Source organism: Molossus molossus, unplaced genomic scaffold (genome assembly GCF_014108415.1).
Source record: "Molossus molossus isolate mMolMol1 unplaced genomic scaffold, mMolMol1.p scaffold_m16_p_4, whole genome shotgun sequence".
Lineage (NCBI taxonomy): Eukaryota > Metazoa > Chordata > Mammalia > Chiroptera > Molossidae > Molossus > Molossus molossus.
This window is the reverse complement of record NW_023425377.1, coordinates 38,562,209-38,581,379: the sequence shown is the minus strand read 5'-3', so window position 1 is coordinate 38,581,379 and position 19,171 is coordinate 38,562,209. Positions and strand designations below refer to the sequence as shown.

Sequence of the window (19,171 nt, the reverse complement as noted above, 5' to 3'; positions counted from 1 at the left end):
GTGCTGACAATCAAGTAACACAGGGTTTTGCCTTTCATAAATAAAACGACTGTAGAAAATTATCTCTATATTAACAGCGTATTTCTATGAAATGCTTAAACATGAGAATAAATTCATTTTTTTTTAAACAAAGTGTATTTGCAGAATTATTTTATTTGAATTACAGCTTTTAAAACCAGGTAATCTACAAAATTGGAAAACATAATACAATGTTACATTTTATTAATGACTTTGCCCTCTAAAGGCTTGATTAGAAAAGCATAAGTGAAAAGCAACAGATTAAAATCATTTTTCTTCTCTAGAACACAGTGTTAATAAAATCTTGAGCTCTATGCAATCCCCTTGACTTTATTCACTCTTCAAAACAGGGTAATGGCTTTGAATCAACGTTGTCAGTGATGACTAACCCTGACCCATTTAGAAATGTTTATTTCATAATCCTCTGTTTACAGGGCCTCATACTGTGCTTGAATATGGTTCAAACAGCAGTACGTTCTTCCACATATAGAGACGTAGTAGTTGGCATTTGTGATTTTTAAATGAATAGCCTTAATTTTTAGTTAAGTTAGTTTTTTGTTTTTTGTTTTTTTGTTTTGTTTTGTTTAAATGGCTGGGTACAGTGGACTTTATGGATGATGCATGACAAGGTAGGGTTCCCTAAGCCCCTCCCCTTCTTCAAGGGGTCTGGGGTGAAAACTGTGGAGGCCAGAAGGTTCTCAGTGTGTTGGGGCATTGATTTGGGGCCAGGACTCCCCAGCAGCTGAGGGCCTCTCTTCCTCTCACTGGGGATGGTGGTCCAGAGGGCTCTTACTCCTTGGAAGCCATGAGGCCATAAGCATAAGGTCCACCACCTGGTTACTGTAGCCAAATTCATTGTTATACCAGGAAATGGGCTTGACAAAGTGGTCTTTGAGGGTGGAGGAGTGGGCGTCACTGTTAAAGTCGCAGGAGACAACCTGGTCCTCAGTATAGCCCAGGATGTCCCTGAGGGGACCCTCTGATGCCTGCTTCACAACCTTCTTGATGTCCTTGTATTTGGCAGCTTTCTCCAGGCGGCAGGTCAGATTCATAGCTGACACACTGGGGGTAGGGACATGGAAGGCCATGCCAATGAGCTTCCCATTCAGCTCAGGGATGACTTTGCCCACTGGCAGGGCCAGTAGAAGCAGGAATGATGTTATGGGCAGCCCCTTGGCCATCACGTCACAGCTTCCCAGAGGGCCATTCACAGGCTACTGGGTGTGATGGCATAGACCGTGGTAATGAGTCCCTCCATGATACCAAAGTTGTCATGGATGACCTTGACCAGGGGGGCTAAACAGTTGGTGGTGCAGGAGGCATTGCTGACTATCTTGAAGGAGTTGTCATACTTGTCATGGTTCACATCCATCACAAACATGGGGGCATCTGCAGAAGGGGCAGAGACGATGACCTATTTGGCTCTGAACTTCAAGTGAGCCCCCGCCTTCTTCAAGGCAGTGAAGATACCAGTGGACTCACAACACATTCAGTACCAGCATCATCACCCCATTTGATGTTGGCAGGATCTCACTCCTGGAAGATGAAGGTGGACTTTCCACTGACGACAAGCTTCCTGTTGTCAGCCTTGACTGTGCCTTTGAACTTGCCATGAGTAGAATCACACCGGAACATGTAAACATGTAGCTGAGGTAAGTGAAGGGATTACTGATGGCAACAATATCCACTTTGCCAGAGTTAAAAGCAGCCCTTGTGACCAGGTGCCCAATACAGCCAAATCCCTTCATTCCAGCCACCACCATGGTGTCTCAGGGTTGCGGCTGGCACTGTGCAGGAAGACACAATCTGTCAAATAGGAGGAGCAGAGAGCACATTGTTCCTTTACTAATTTCCTTTGTGGAAAGCTTAATCTAGAAAAAAATATGCAGTGAAGGTTGAATCTCAAAAATCTCTTGAGTAGGCAAAAAACAAAACAAAAACAAAAACAAAAACAAACAACCTATTCAGAAAATAGATCATATACCTTTTTAAATATGAAAAACCAACATTTTAAAAGGAAAACAGGAGAGATCTGCAGAGAACAAGTAAATTCACATGGAACAAATGATAACACGACAAATATCTGAGTGTCTTTTTATGTACGTGATGCGTTTGGTAACGTGCAAAGTAAAAAAGTGGAAAATGTACCTCCATTTTTCTTTGGGAAAAGAACAGTTTATACATTAAAGCAATTATGGCAGTGAGTTTTCACATCATTTGCTACCTAGTAAAAAGTAAAAAATAAAGACTTATACTAGGTAGCAAATATTACTGATACAGTTTAAATGTATTTTTATCTCAAATAGGATCCATAGACAATTTAATTGTAGCATTCTGAAATGCTGTTAAATCAATTATGATTTAACTCCCGTGTAGTAAAGAATTAATCTTACCCAAAGAGAGGTCTGGTCTTCACCCTCAACTCCTGTAGTGTGATCTCTAAGGCCTTGGAATGTTTTGCTTGATAAGACAGACTGTATTTGTTTGTGTGGGGCTTTGAGCCACACCAAACAGTGTAGCGATGTGATTTATGGTGAGGGCTTTGGGCCACGCATTTATCAACTGGACCTGTGGGGGGACTGAAGACTAAAGGTCAGCCACAAAGGCAGCTAACCTTGTCTATGTGATCGAGCCTCAGTAAAAACTCTGGACACCAAGGCTCCAGTGAGCTTCCCCAGTTGGCAATACTCCATGTATATTGCCGTGCGTTACTGCTGGGAGAATTTAGTGCTCTCCGTGACTCCCCTGGGAGATGACAACTGGTAGCTCCCATGTGGAACTTTCCTCGATTCCATCCCATGCATCGCTTCCGTTGGCTGATTTTAATCTGTATTCCTCTATTGTAATAAAGCATAGCCATGAATATAACAGTTTTCAGTGAGTCCTCCTATAGAATTATCAATCTGAGGGTGGTCTTGGAGATCCCCAAACTTACAATTGTTGTTAGAAGCAGGGTAGTCTTGAGGATCCCTGAGATCTGCAGTTGGTATCAGAGTGACTGCAGTCTTGAGGACTTCCCTTCCCCAAACTTCATAGAAGTGAGACATTTTTTATGCTTAAAAATGTTTTGTGTGAAATTTTGATTGCACAGTTTTACTAATGTGACAGTTATTACGGTTGTTTCCAAACATTCCAGGTTTCTTCTTCTAGGCATATGGTAAGATTAGATTATCTCACTTAAAGTTAGGTGTGGCCATTTGACTAGCTCTGACCAGTGGAATGAGGATGGGATTGACATATGCTTAGAAGCATAAGATGCAGTGTATGTGTCCCACTGACTCTTTCCCTCTGGCACAGACTGACAAAGTTTTATTTATTTATTTTATTTAAAAAAATGTTTTTTATTTATTAATTTTTAGAGAGAGAGGAAATAAGAGAGAGAGAGAGAGAGACATCAATGAGAGAGGACATCAATTGGCCGCCTCCTGCATGCCCCCCCATTGGGGATTGGGCCCATAATCTGGGCATGTGCCCTGACTGGGAATCGAACTGGCAACCTCTTGGTCCATGGGCCAACCACTGAGCCACACCAGCTGGGCAGACTGACAACATTTTATATAAAACTGTTCCATCATCTTTGGTCCCAGAATGAAGACAACAGGGACCAGAGCGCCTAGCTGAATTGTGAGAGAAATAGAGTATGACTGAGAAATAAACCTTTGTATGTTAAATCACTGAAATTTCAGTATGGTACTGCTGCATAGCATAGACCATCCTGATTCTAACAACTAGAATCACTATTTGCTCAAAGCATGACAATGATAGTCTCTGCAAAAGAACTATACAGAGATGCTTTTAAAAAAAAGTTATTATTGGCATAATTGTGTGCTCCTTAGTTTGAAATCAAGTATATTACAATTGTATGACTAACATTTATTTAAGATTATGACCATAGCTATTAAAATCTAAAATATTTGAACCAGCAATTGCAGTTCTAGGACTATTCTTCAGTAATATTCATGGAAGTGCACCAAATAGAAGATTTTCATAGTATACTTCTGATAGTATAAATTCAATGTCTAGTAATAGGAGAATAGCTAAAGAACTTGTTTCCATATAAGGGAAACTTCTCATTCAGCCATTACAAAGTATGAGATCTCTCATTCCAAGCAAGATAGAGAAACAGGAACAGAATGTACATCTGCAGAGACAATACCCCCCACCCCAATAAAGAATAAAACATATGAAACAACAGCTTTTAAGACACAAGACAGAAGTTTTATGAATGCCCACATTTCACTGCCTTGAGAGAATTTCTCAACTGCTCTAGAAGAAGGGGGAACACGTACTAAATTTAGTGGATGCCCTAAATTTAGTGTCACTAAGGCGGTACTTAGGAGGATACTTATATCACTAAATGAAAGGTCTCAAATCAATGAATTCCACTCCAGCCTTGAGAAACTAGAGAAAAATATCAAATTAAACCCAAAGTAAACAAAAGGAAGGAAATAAATATCAGGACAGAAATCAATGAGATATTTAAAAAATCAATTCAGAAAATCAGTGAAACCAAAAGCTGGTTCTTGGAGAAGACCAATAAAATTGATAACCTTTACCAGACTGATCAGGCAAAAAAGAGTGTAGACACAAATTACCAATATCAGGAAGAAGAAAGGTGACATTATTATAGATATTAAAAACATTAAAATAATAATAAGAGAATATTATGAACCATATTATGCAAATCAATTTAACAACTTAGATGAAATGGACACATTTCTTGAAAGGCAAACTTCCAAAGCTCATTCAGTAAAGTAGTATCTACTAAAGTGATTGAATTTGTAGACAAAAACCTTCCCACGAAATAAACTCCAGGTCCAGACGACTTCATTGGTGAATTCTACCAAACATTTAACTAATAAATAATACTATTTTTATACAAAAATGCGTAAAATTTATACTTTCCTAGAATATTGATGAGAAGAAAGTACTTCCCAACATAGTCTATGAGGCCAGCATTACTTGATACCAAAATCTCACAAGGCTATTACAAGAAAAGAAAATTACAAACCAATATCTCCATGAACATAGATGCAGAAATTCTAAACAAAATTTTAGCAAATTGAATTAACAATAGGTAAAAAGATAAAAAATTGAGGTTTATCCCAGGAATGCAAAATTAGTTTAGCATTTGAAAAACAGTCAATGTAATTCACCATTTTAACAAACTAAGAAATAAAAACATAAGGCCGTCTCATAGATACAGAAAAGCATTTGACAAAATCTAACAACTATTCTTAAAAAAAAAAAAAAAAAAAAAAAGCTCTCAGCAAAGTAGGAATAGAGAGGAAGTTCTTGTACACAACTACAGGCATCTATGAAAAGCTTATAGGTAACGACATCCTGGTTAAAGATCGAATACTTTCTTCACAAGTAACGTGATTGTCCATGCAGAAAATCCAATGGAATGTACTAGACTCCAGTGGAAGTTCCTGGAAATAATACATGATTCTATCAAGGTTGAAAGATACAATTTCAATATGCAAAAAGTAATTGTATTTCTATATGCTGGCAACAAATAATTAGAAATTAGAATTTGAAAAGCAATACTATTTTTAAAACTATGAGGTATATCTTGGTGGTGGGGGGGTGCATGTGTGCAAGACCTGTATAAAAACTCAAACATTGCTGAGAGAAATTAAAGACCTAAATAAATGGAGAGCTACACTGTGTTCTTGAGTTTGGAAAATCATTATTTTAAGATAAGAATTCTCCCCATATTGATTTCTAGATTTAAGGCAATTTCAAATTCATATAAAAATGCAAAGAATATAAAATAGCCAAAACAGCTTTGAAAAAGAACAAGTTGAAAGGCTAAAAGTACCTGATTTTAATAATTATTATAAAGTTACAGAAATCAAGACCGTGCTGTTGGCATAAAAATGGGCAAATATATCAATCAAACAGAATAGAAAGTTTAAAAATAGGGCCACACATACAAGGACAACTGATTTTTCACAAAGGTGCAAAGGCAGTTCAGTGGTGAAAAAAAATAATCTCTTCAAAAACTGGTGATAGAATAATTGGATATACATTTACCCCCAAAAAGTGAACTTTGATTCATACCTTAAACCATACACAAAAGTTAAATGAATTTACACCTACATGTAACATCTAAACTTATAAACCATATAGGAGAAAATATTTGTAAACATAGCTTAGGCCGATTTCTTAGATTTGACATCAAACCGTCCACTCACTCCGTAAAGGAGGTCCCCAGAACTCCCTAGCAGGTGTGAGCCTGCGCCCAGACCTCCCGCGAAAAATGGAGCTGCGCGCCTGCGTGGCGGCGGGGGCCGGGGCGGGGCCGGGGCGGGGCCGGGGCGGGGCCGGGGCGGGGGCGGGGCGGGGCCGGGGCCGGGGCCGGGGCCGGGGCCGGGGCCGGGGCGGGGCCGGGGCGGGGCCGGCCTGTTGGACGCCTGCAGCCCCGGGGGTCCTCGCTGCGGGCCAACCACCGCTAACTGCAGGGCAGGCACCCCGTACTTGGACCGGGCGGCCGGCTGCGGCCGCCCCAGGCCGGCCCGTGAATGCCCAGGGAGGCGCCGAAACACCCACAGTCGTATGTTTAAAGGTAGCATTTCCTTCTGGGGTCGCGGTGGTCTTGGAGGAGTGCGACTCAGCTGACTTCGAGGAAGCTGCGGCCCGGAACCGGGTCCTGCCTCGGGCCGGTGGTGATTCTGGGGCGCGGAGGTGCCCGTGGTCAGCGCGCGCTTTCTCGGGGACTAAGGAGGCGTGACCTGGCGTCCTTAGCCACCCGAGGCGTGAGGTGGGTCGGGAGAAACCCCACCCGGGCTCCAGGCCAGGGCCGCCCTGCAAACTTCCCACCCCCCGCGTTTGATTTGCCCCACGGTCAGGCGGTCTGTGGGGGGTTTACAGCCTCAATTCTTTTCTTCCTCCCGGATATTTTTTCTGGAGGACGAGCACGGCATCCGGGGTCCCAGGATTCAGTCATTTCGCTCATCTTTGGAGGGTAAGCTCCGAAAAGATTGTCTGCATCCTAACTCCTTTCTCGGACGTGCATCCGGTGATGTTTGGAGTATGCGTTGTTGCTGGACATGCTAAGATGATAACTGAGACACGCGGTGGCTTTAGCTCTACACCTCGAAGTGCTCCAGTTTGCAGGACGACAGTGTGAGAGACTATACTTGCCACAGAGAAATAAGTGTCCAAGAGGAAGTACATGAAGCCTTGCCTGTGAGTTGGAAGAATCTATACTCTTTAAGATGTACTGGTTTTGTCTTTGGCACGTGGGCCCAGAAATGTTCCCCAAAATATGAAGTGGAATAAATTATGATTATTTTCTCTCAGAAAAATGTTGCAGAATGCTTTCCTGAGTCATTTGTACTAATTGTTAGTTCCCTTAGACTACCCTTTGCTAAGGTGGGAACTCTCCCCACTTAGAAGGTTTCCCTGTCCAGGGCCTGGCTTGCTGTCCTCACTCCTCTCCATCTTCCAGAGTCTGGGAGGAGAGGGAAACAGCTGCCGTCCAGGGATTTTAACACATTGCCCAATTCAAGTTCTGTACCTCTCCCTTGCCTCTCAAAAGGTGTTTGGAATCTACATATATTTTGAAAACTTCAGTTTTTTATATGAGTCATTTAAAAGCAAACATACCTATTCTAAAAATGAAGGATTAAAAAAATAAATATGTCTTACTATCACAGAGAGACTTTTGAGAGAGTATAGAAAATTGCTAAATCACTGATAAAAAGTGAGAACACCAAAAACCTGTCAATCACTGTTTTAGGAAATATTTATTTGACATAAATACTTATCTTTTGTCTTGTTGAAACCTTGATGATATTATCATTTGACTGACACATTTAAAAAAATTGTAGATTTTTAGATTTAGAAGGGTAATTAATTAGAGGTGATGTGGGCTGCAAAGAATGTAAATATTTTTGACAATATCCCTAAAAAATTGTTTTGTTTTCTGCTTGGGTTATATTTAGTGGGAGGAAGTATATTAGAAAGCCATATCTCCCTTGAACCAAATAACTTGGATTTCAGACCCCAAAGCAGAGACCTTCAGCCTGTGGTGGCAGTAATCTAATTTTGCAGTGGCCACTTTAGGAAGTAACTTAAAGGGCATTTGCTTATTACTTCCTATTCATTTTCATCTTGCTGCTTCCAACAGATTTATCTAGCCTTTTAGATAATTTTGCATATTTATTATCTGTAGTATTCATACATTTTTAATGTTGTGATTATTGAAAATTTGAAAGTTAAAAGTTCTTCTTTGTATTCATTTAACCAATCTGGAAGAACCTGGTGATGGTGCAGAAGACAGTTTCTTCCATTACTGCCACCAGCTTGGCTTTGGATGTTTAGTTTTTCATCTAATGTCTTCTTCTGTCTTTCCCTCAAGAATACTTTGGGAGATTTCTTACTTTTAGAAGATCCAATTCACATGGTCACTTGATTCACCAAATTACTAAACATATCAAAAAAGGAAATTGTGTTAGGGTGGTTAGTGAAGCCTCTAAGTGGACTTTGAGTCATCATTACACTCTTTTCCAAATGGGAATAAACCTGTTTTGTACTCTAGAATTGTGCTAAAGATCACTGTCAAGTTGCTCATCTCTTCCTTTTTGGAAGTATGGCTTATCACTTGATAGGATCCTGTATTCTGGTTTTGTCTTTTACTAGCCCTCACAATTCCAGATAGTGACTGAACAGCAGTCAAGTTCCTTCAGCAAACAGGTAAGTAATTCATCTGATCCTGAAGACTCCAAGGGACTGATGTGAGATAGGTACTTGCATACCATCTTCTTATGGGTCTTAGGTAGTGATTTTCTATTTATATACTATCACCAGATTACTTTATTATTTTCTAGCATAAAGAATGGTGTGAAAGCACAAAAGTGGCCATATTGATAACTCAGTAGGAAAGTTTCTGCAGTAAATAAAATTGTGTATCATCTTGTTAGAGGACTACAAGTCACTTGACTTGTCTTTCTCATATTTGTGGTGTTCCTCTAAATGTGTGCCTGATAGCTCCTTTCTGCCTGCTTCTGGAGTGGACTGTAAAAGAGAGAGAGCCAATCTTGCTATTATCTGAAAAATAGTGGTTTGGATAATAGTAGAACAGATGGTAATTGGGGGAAATCAAATTTATAATGGTCTCTAATACATTCTCCGAATATGTATTCAGAGAGAGGTTGAGAGTTGGCAGGTGGTAGGCAGTAGAGATTTAAGAGAAGTTTTCAGTTACTTAATAGGTTTCTTCCTCTTCCTCCTCTGTGTAGTTTAATTTGGCTTACAAAAGTAGTGGAATTCATTTATTTATTTCTTTACTTTATGACATTTATTCATGATGCCAAGGAATGAGTTTTATCATTTTATCATAGTGTAGACCAGTTATTTTTTTTCCATGTCCATAAACTGCTCCTAACTCTAACAAGTTACTGTGCCTGAAATCAGCCAAACCTCAAAGAGACTATGAATGAATCAAGTAAGAATAAATTAATTAGACCAGCCAGTATGGTTCAGTGGTTGAGCCTTGTCCCATGAACCAACAGGTCACCGGTTGGATTCCTGGTCAGGGCACATGCCTGGGTTGCGGGCTTGATCCCCAGTAGGGGGTGTGCAGGAGGCCTCCAATGTTTCTCTCTCCCTTTTAATCTTCCCCTCTCTCTAAAAATAAATAAAAACATATTTTAAAAAAGTAATGAATTAATCATATGTATCAATAAAGTGAAGAATTTAAACACCACAGAAGTATATGTTCCATTAATAGCAGACTAGTCAAACTACATTTATATGGGAACAATAAGTAATAAAAGTTATGTCTACTTATTTAATTATTACAACTGTAGAAGTATTATGTGCTGCTAAAAACTGGACTTGAGTGATTTACAAAGCCTATTAACAAATAAATGTAATCATGGATTACCTTGAATTTTTTTGTAGTATCCCTCCATACATGTTCATTAGAGCCACTTGACTGTTTGATCTACTGCATTCTATTTTAGTAGATCTTCAAGTGTAATTCCTGGCAAGTGTTGCAATATTTCCACTAAACAGGCTAGTATTTTTTATTTTTTTATGGACAGGTTTTCTTCTGAGTAGGAAAAAAAAAATAGCTTGGTAATCAATAATTTCCTAATAAAAACTTGCAACCATATACAATGATATATAAATATCCTAAGTATCAAAATTATTGGATTTTTACTTATATATTCTGATGAATGTGTTTTTGTGGTATTTTGCCAACCTAGGAAAGGAAATCAAATGGATGTTGGTGAGTACTCCATGGCAGCAGTTACTTCATTTCATTCATTCAGAGTGAACTGGAACTTGCAAGCCTTCTTTTTTTGGTTAATCTTCCACCTGAGGATATTTTTTTTCCCATTGATTAATAGAGAGAATGGAAAGGAGGGGGGATGGTGGGGAGAGAGAAACATCTATGTGAGAGACACACATCAATTAGTTGCCTCTCACTCGTGCCCCTACTGGGACAGGGAGTGAACCTGCAACCCAGGCAGACGCCCGTGACTGGGAATTGAACCCATGACCCTTCGGTGTGCAGGCCGGCACCCTAACCACTGAACCACGCTGACTAGAGCTGCAAGCCTTTTTTAGGTAAGAAAGTCGGTAATTTGAAAAAGAATGATCAATTTCTAAAAATGATCATGTTTAGGGTGGAATTTTTATATCATTTTGAAGCTAAGAAAGATCAATTTGTCTCGCATTCTAAAATGTAGTTTACTGATTCTCATTGCTATAAAATTATTATATATGAAATTGATGATTTGTGGATGAGTTTTATGCTCTGTACACATGGAAAAAGGAATTTAAAGTGTTATTTTTAATAGAATTATTGGTACATAATATCCTTTAGTTATGGTGATTCTATCAGTGAATTGGCAATTTAATGATTTTACTAAATTAACAATTTTAACAATCAATTCAAATTACACACAGTCAGATATAATATATAGCACAATTGCTTTGTTTAGAATTGCAAGGCAGTTTTTTAAACCTGGCATTTGGAAAAAGTCTTTGCTTTATTTTTGGCTTCATTACTTTTCTAGTGAGGGATTATATTCAGGGTAACTTTTTTGGTAATATCTTAGTGAAATTCTATAGGTTACCAAATAAAACAGTTACAAGCAAAATGTCAATAAATATGCTCCACATTAGGGCTTTACCTTAGTGTCCATTCCTTTACCTTCCCTGGGCTATCAAATTTCATTTTAGGGAATTTGCATTAAAGAATAGCCCTTTCAAAATAGCATATACTTTGAATTGTTGATGTCAGCATTTTCATATATTCTACATTGTACTTCTGGTCCAGGTCTCTACCACGCATGTAATTTTAGTCAGACTAAAATGTATATGGTAGCTCTTTTGCTTGATGCCTGAGACACAGCTTTGCAACTATTTTTGCTTTCCATTTCAGTTTTCCAAACAGAAAAGATGACCTTTCATTTTGTTCAGTGACTAGGTCAGTCCTGCTTCTGGGATCCAGCTCTATGTTGTGATTAAGAAATGTTTCACATCAGACAGAGTAACTCACAAGACACAGATAATTACATATTAAATAAATATTTCATTAGATTTAAAGGTATGTTTTAATTATATGACACTGAGTCTTCTACATATACATTTCTAGCATTTGGGGTGAAAAAGAGGATTGAATAGCCAACCAAAGTTAAAGTTCAGAACTACTCTTACCATTATTTTGCCTCTCAAATAACTATATACTTAAAATATTTTGTATTGTTATGTACGAATATATACAAGATAATCCAAAATACTTGGGTATATCTGGACCTGAAATTTGTTGGAACTTAGTTGTATTTTAAGCTGACTAATACCTGGAGATTTATCACTTCTTTCTGTTGGGGAAGAATGCTCTTTCCTTTGCTATTTTACATTGGCGGATAATGGTCAGCTGTGTGGCTTACACTGGCTTTGTCCCTGCCATATCCAGTTTCTCTGGAGCTCCTGTGTGTTGGGTATCATCTGAAAATTGTAACAGATCATTTGACTTTTTGTTAGAATTGTGCTTCAACTTAATGAAATTTGTTCAGAAAAATGCACTGGACAATTGAAAATAATAGTAACTGTGCCCGGCCGGTGTGACTCAGTGTATTGAGCTTTGTCCCATGGACTGAGAGGTACCAGTTCAATTCCTGGTCAGGGCACCTGCCTGGGTTTCAGGCTCGATCCCCAGTGGGGGTGTGCAGGAGGCAGCCGATCGATGTATCCCTCTCACATTGATGTTTCTCTCTCTCTCTAAAAATTAATGAAAACATATTTTTAAAAAAATAACTGCAACATTTATTGAGCACTTACTATGTGCTGGCATTTAGTGTACTTTAATTCTCACAAGCCTTATGAGATGGTACTGCTGTTCTCCTGGCTTTTCAAATGAGGAAACTGAGGCTTAAATTAATTTGCTCAGACATGGTCAGTAAAGGGCAGAGCTGGGACTCCTTGAGACCTGTGCTTTTAATTGTGTTTACTGTCCCTCACGTCCCCCAGGAGTTCTTAGCACAGTTGCAGTGTGATGCTTCCTTCTGTGTAGGAGATAGTAAGAACACAATAATGGACCAGGAATAAACCTGGGACATACACAGCTTTCTTGGACATTTTCTGTTGGAAGCCTCCCCAACTACTCACTCTCACAAACTCAATTATGTAGCATTGCTTTATTTTTCCGTTGCAACTTGTCCTAATTTCAGTGATGGCATTTATCATTGCATTTCACCATTTGGCCACAGCTCTTTGAGAACAGCTTCCTTCTTATTGATCTCTGTACCCCCAGCACATAGCAGTACTTAGCAATGCATGAAAGTGGAAGATTACTTTTAAAATTGTCTTAAACTGCTTTTCACTGTCTAATGTTATTCTATACAATTAGAACACAAATATATGATAGAAATGTGGAAAAAATGATCACTTAACATTTTCTAATGGTTTCAGAATGAAGAGGAACAAATTATCTGTTGTGAATAAAATTGTCCAGTCTTCACCAGTAATGAAACAGCCAAAACTTGGATTCTACTCTTCTCTCAACCAGACTCATATGTATACTGTTCTTCTAGACTGGGGGAGTTTGCCTCATCATGTAGTGTTACGCATTTTTCAGTATCTTCCTTTAATAGATCGGGCACGGGCATCTTCTGTATGTAGGAGATGGAATGAAGTTTTTCATATTCCTGACCTTTGGAGAAAGTTTGAATTTGAACTGAACCAGCCAGCTACTTCTTATTTTAAGTCCACTCATCCTGATCTCATTCAGCAGATTATTAAAAAGCACGCTGCCCATCTCCAGTATGTTAGCTTTAAGGTAAGAAAAGTAAACATTAAATAGAAACTGTGACTTATATTGTAATAATATTTTTAATATCTAGATTCTATGTTGAAGCAGTCAATGAATTTTGCAGGATTTTTATCCCAAACTATTTTCTGTAGTTATTTGCATAGATTGAGATGTAGAACTTGGGCTATAATTGAATAACTTAATTTTCAGTTTCCTTCACCTGAAAACTATTATTAAAATTCAGGTAATTGTAGAATATTTGAAAGTATGAAGTGTTTAGAAAGTTAATTTGTCATCATTTCTACTTCTTACTTTTTTACCTGAGACATTTTGTATAAAGAAAAAACAATATTTATTTTATAGCTTGAAGGGGTGAATACAATTTTGCAAATAAATTCTATTAAATATGTATTTGCCAGTAACTTTCTAATAAGTTACCTTCATGAAATTAAGATTTAATATTATCTTTTTAGGTTGATAGTAGTACTGAATCAGCAGAAGCTGCCTGTGATATACTTTCCCAGCTGGTAAATTGTTCTATCCAGACCTTGGGCTTAATTTCAACAGCCAAATCAAGTTTTATGAATATGTCAAAGGTAAAGATGCTGTGTTTTTTTTGTGTGAGATATACTGAAATTCTTTTCTAGCAGAAAAGATTCTTTTCTTAAAAATAGACAATAATCTACTTGTATTCAAAGAATTATTTAAAGCAGTTTTCTGTTGACTAGCACTTATTTTTGCTGAAATAGCTTATGTGTGGTTTTATTATTTAGATATACTTTAGTAATTGTTTCCCCAGTAAATATCATTAATATAAAATTTAGATGTACAATTTTTGAGAGCTAGTTTACTTAGTTACTTTTAATATAGGGTGTGTAGGGCCAGTAAATGGATGTTGTTCCTGTAATTATAGAGTCTCTCCATTGGAGGTAGAACAGCATAATATTTAACTAAATAAACTATATTTTTTAGGATGATGTTTGAGTCCATGTAGTAGACATTCCAAAACAACAGTGACTAAAACACATGACTGAAGTTTATTTCTCTTACATTAAAGAAATCCCTAGGTGAAACAGTCCATGACTAGTATGAAATGGTTTGGAACCCAGGCTTCCTGTGGGCACTCTGTTCTCTCCAAGGCATTTTCTTCATTTTCAGTGTCGAAGATGGCTTCCTTAGCTCCAGCCTTCATGTCCTTATTCTAGACAGCTGGGTGGAAGCAATAGGGGAAGAAGGGTGTGCCCTCTCCTTTTCAAGGAGACTAGCCATAAGTATTGCGTAAGGCTTTTCTGTTTGTTTTGGCCAAAATTTACCCTATGGCCACACCATATTTCTGGGAGGCTAGGGGAGTCTTTTAGCTTCGTGGCAATGTATCCAGCGATGTATGGGACTCGATTACCAAAAAAGAAAGGGTGAATGGTTGTTCAGAAGCAACCAGCAATCTCTGCCACAGAAACTAATAACTGTCTTCTCTTCATTCAACTTGAATGCCATCTCCTCAGAGAGGCCTTCCTCAACCACTTTTGCTAAACCACACCAAACTCCTCCAATTACTCTCTATTCTATTACAATATTTTATTTTCTTTATATCATTCATCAGTACTTGAAAATACCTTAGTTATTTAACATGTTTATTCTCTTCTCAACAGAACCAAATCATAAACTTCTTGACGACAGAGATTCTAATTTGTTTGTTTACCATTATAAACCCAGAATTATAATATATTAATGCCTAATATATAATAAGCACTAAATCATGGTTGTCAGTAAGACTGGCTAATAGAAACTCTCTATAGAAGAGGATAGAGGAATAGTAACATCTCTCTCATAAACTGGGTCATGGCTCTCTTTTAGCAAGCATTTCTACTAGCTTATCTGTTTAAAAGATGCACTGAAAAAATGGGTCATTTGGAGATTAGAGTAATATAATTAATCAGAGGAAATCTTGCTACTTCTAAACAGGTATTTCCTTGTTTATAAACTGTGGAATCAGATTACCTAAAATTCTTGTATTTTAAGCTGCTTCTCATGTTGTACATCAGCTTTGAGAGCCAACTTCTAGGTTAGTTGATGCAGACACCTGAGTGAGGCAACAGCGATTAGTAGGCTTCATTTCAAGCTCTGCCTCCACAGTAAAATGAGCGCTGTGGCTTCTGGGGAATTTGTGCATCTCTCTAAGCCTCAGTTTTTTCATTTGTAAACTAAAGGAAAATAAGATAAAAGTACAGCATTTTGCTAGGCATAAAAAGTGCTAAAGGAATATATTGTCACTCTAGTAAAATTTTGTACAGGTTTCGCCTACTATCCAAAAGCAGAGCTTTTCTATAAAACCTTTTAAAAGCTGAAATGGCATAAAACGAAGAAGCCATTGTCTTAGGACACATCTTATGAACATCTTATGTAACACAAATTAGGGTGAAGCGCGCACAGATGCTCACAGACAGTTCAGAGCCGTGGAGCCTGATGCTGAGACGCTGAGCGTGGCTGCTGGCGGAGGTTGGCAGGGCCACTTTCGCTGCTCGAGGTGCACACGTCCTCCTCAGCGGCTCGCTGCCTAACAGATGCTGAACACTGTTTTTGCGTTTTGCCTTTTTTTGTAAAAGTGAAATCCTTTTTGGATTTCTTTTGGTTTATGAAATCTGGTACTAATGTAGGTCTTTTTGTAAAACCCAAGTGGTGTAAAGCAAATTTTCAAAAAGCAGGGGATACTTACACTCTCGTGCTTAACTGTGTCCTTCAGGACTAAAAGAGTCCACTGAGAGTTGATTTTAAAAAAAGCCTTATATTTCTTAACAAAAAAGAGTGATGTATTTATATTTCTCTAGCAATTTTGGGCATCATAAAATTTAGTGACAAGGTCTAGTTATCCACTATTTACAAATTTGTGTAAATCAGTTAATTAGTATAAGCCAATAAGCTTTCTAATAAATGAATTAAGATTTATAACCAATTTGATCATTCTAATAGGGACAATAGGTAGAATCCAAATTGACTTTGAAATAAGGAAAAATGATCATGCATAGGCTTGGTTTCCAGACTTCCAATCTGTGTCCAAAAATACTGGATCTGAAAACTTGTGAAACTCCACCCATTCTGAGTTCAAACTATAAAATAAGCTTTAGTTTGTCAATATTCAAAACAGAAAGTTTTCAAAGTATACTTTTGTTTAATTTGCTAGCAAAAAGCATGTCACTGAAGAATCCCATATTTATTCATCAACAAGTATTTATTAACCTTCTACCATATGCCAGATACTATTTTAGATGCTGGAAATACAGGAGTGAATAAACCAGATAAAAAGAGTTGAATAGGTACAGATAGTAAATATCTTAGGCTTTGCGGCTCAAGCAGTTTTGCTGAAACTCTTCTGCTGCAGTGCCGTCAGCTCCACGGAGCACCGGGGAAAACCGACACAGACGATGCCTGCTTGAAGCACATGCTAGTAACTCTAAAGGACACTGAAAGAGTTTCCTATGTCATTTTCACATGTCACGAAATAGTCTCCAAACCATTTTTGCAATTATTTAAAAATGTAAAAACCATTCTTAACTCATGAGCTATATAATAACAGACTGTGGACTAGGTTTTTGGCTGGCAGACCATCACTTGCCAACTTCTAGGAAATAAATATAAGTATATCCTTTTAATATTGAAAACAAAATCCTTAAGATCGAAAATAATTGAAAGACATATTTATGAAATCTTTGAAACTTCTCCCTTTCTCACCATTCCATTTATGAATTGTAAAAGTATTTTTAAAAACTACACTTTGTTATAAAAACGTCTTCTACTGGCTAATAGTGTTACGAAAAACAGAAATATGTTGATGGCTTATACTATGGTATTGTAAGTATATGTTGATATAATAGTTTGAATGAATTATTTGATTGAAGCTGTAGGTCTTCAAATAATGTTTTTATAATTTTTTTCCTATTGCCCTGCAAGTCTCATTTTGTGTCAGCACTTACAGTTGTTTTTGTCAACTCAAAATCATTGTCATCAATCAAAATCGAAGACACACCAGTGGATGATCCCTCACTGAAGATTCTCGTGGCCAATAATAGTGATACTCTAAGACTCCTAAAAATGAGTAGCTGTCCTCATGTTTCATCTGATGGTAGGTTATATTTTTTTAAGCTTGCATGATATTTTTTTATACTATAGTAATAGTAACAATGCAATTTCTTATTGAAAACTACATAATTTATTAACTGTTTTCCAAAAGAAGTCTTAATTTATAAGCTAGTGATAGTTTAAATTGCTTCTCCTAAGAGTATTTTACTTTTACATATATATTTACATATATATGTGTGTATCTTGGCTATTTTAGTAAATAATGAATGACTAATATCAAATGTAAATTAACAAAGTGTTATATTAATCTGATCTTTGTTGTTAAGAATTTTCCCCCACTTCCCACAGGAATCCTCTGTGTGGCTGACCATTGTCAAGGCCTTAGAGAACTGGCATTGAATTACTACATGCTAAGTGATGAGCTTCTCCTGGCACTTTCAAGTGAGACTCATGTTAACCTTGAACATCTTCGAATTGATGTTGTGAGTGAAAATCCTGGACAAATTGAATTTTATTCTATTAAAAAACAAAGTTGGGATGCATTTATTAAACACTCCCCTGGAGTTAATATTGTTATGTACTTCTTTTTATATGAAGAGGAATTTGAGACATTCTTCAAAGAAGAAACCCCTGTTACTCACCTTTATTTTGGTCGTTCAGTAAGCAAAGCAGTTCTAGGACGAATAGGTCTTAACTGTCCAAGACTAATCGAGTTAGTGGTATGTGCCAATGGTCTTCAGACTCTTGATAATGAACTTATTTGTATTGCTAAACACTGTAAAAATTTAACAGCATTGGGCCTCAGTGAATGTGAAGTTAGTTGCAGTGCATTCATTGAGTTTGTAAGACTATGTGGGAAAAGACTAACCCAACTATCTATAATGGAGGAAGTTTTGATTCCTGATGACAATTGTAGTCTAGATGAAGTTCACACTGAAGTCTCCAAATATCTGGGAAGAATATGGTTCCCTGATGTCATGCCTATCTGGTAATCAACTATCAAAGATCCTTAATTTTTTTAAAAAAAAATCAATAAGATTAGCTTCTTTCAGTCTATACAAATGTAAATTTTAAGATGCATTGCTGAAATATTTTACCTAAAATATTTCATCATTTGCAAACTGTCTTAATAGGTTGTAGCAGAAACATTTCAGAAAAATATGAGAAATTTGAAAAGCCAGAAATTTTCATAAATAGGACACAGAGACTATGTTGTGGTTAGATAGTTGATATTCTAAAAACTACAGAGTTTCTAGATAAGCTCCTTAGTAACTTCCTTGGAGGAATACTTTACCTTGCTAAATACATCTATATTGAACTTTGGATTTCTTAAATTGTGCCATTTACAACTTTATATTGTTTTAATTGTTTCTGTTTAATCTTAGTATTAATATATTTTATCAAATATTTAGTATTAAAAACTAAGAGTAAAATAAAAATATAGATACAGAGGCTGACTTAATTATGCTTCATTTTCAGCACTATGTAAGATCATATTATGATTTAATAAACAACTTAATTTTCAGTACACTTGGAATTCTACTTTATTACATTAACTTGGGAGAAAATTGACATTAGACTAAAACTAAATAATGCCAATACATTCTATGAAGATACTGTGATTGTTCATTGATTAAACTACTGAGATAAAAAAAAGTAAATTTTGCAGAGTACCTGGGAGGGAATCAGTGCTTACTGACCTATAAATACGCATCTGGAACGATGCCCAATCCTTTGCAGAGTGATCTAGTAGATTACTCAGTAACACAGCAAAATTCCTTAATGGCTATGTATTGACTTTAGGAT

General features: G+C 37.2%; 1 protein-coding gene and 1 pseudogene across 1 annotated transcript; one reads left to right on the top strand and one right to left on the bottom strand.

The window, feature by feature from the left end:
* Nucleotides 1-779: 779 nt before the first annotated feature.
* LOC118643739 lies at nt 780-1,781 on the bottom strand (annotated as a pseudogene).
* A 4,782-nt stretch (nt 1,782-6,563) lies between these two features.
* On the top strand, nt 6,564-18,361 carry LOC118615945 (F-box/LRR-repeat protein 21-like). The gene is made up of 6 exons (XM_036241255.1): nt 6,564-6,589; nt 6,934-7,212; nt 12,952-13,318; nt 13,765-13,887; nt 17,237-17,408; nt 17,714-18,361. The coding sequence occupies exons 2-6, from the start codon at nt 7,199-7,201 to the stop codon at nt 18,355-18,357; spliced, it is 1,320 nt and encodes a 439-aa protein (XP_036097148.1). The 5' UTR covers nt 6,564-6,589; nt 6,934-7,198; the 3' UTR covers nt 18,358-18,361.
* Nucleotides 18,362-19,171: the final 810 nt, after the last annotated feature.

Bases quoted from the DNA above. Each gene is read 5' to 3' on its own strand.
- LOC118615945 (XM_036241255.1), top strand. The intron at 13,319-13,764 runs GTAAGAAAAGTA...TTATCTTTTTAG, and splicing joins TCCAGTATGTTAGCTTTAAG to GTTGATAGTAGTACTGAATC. The intron at 13,888-17,236 runs GTAAAGATGCTG...TTGCCCTGCAAG, and splicing joins GTTTTATGAATATGTCAAAG to TCTCATTTTGTGTCAGCACT.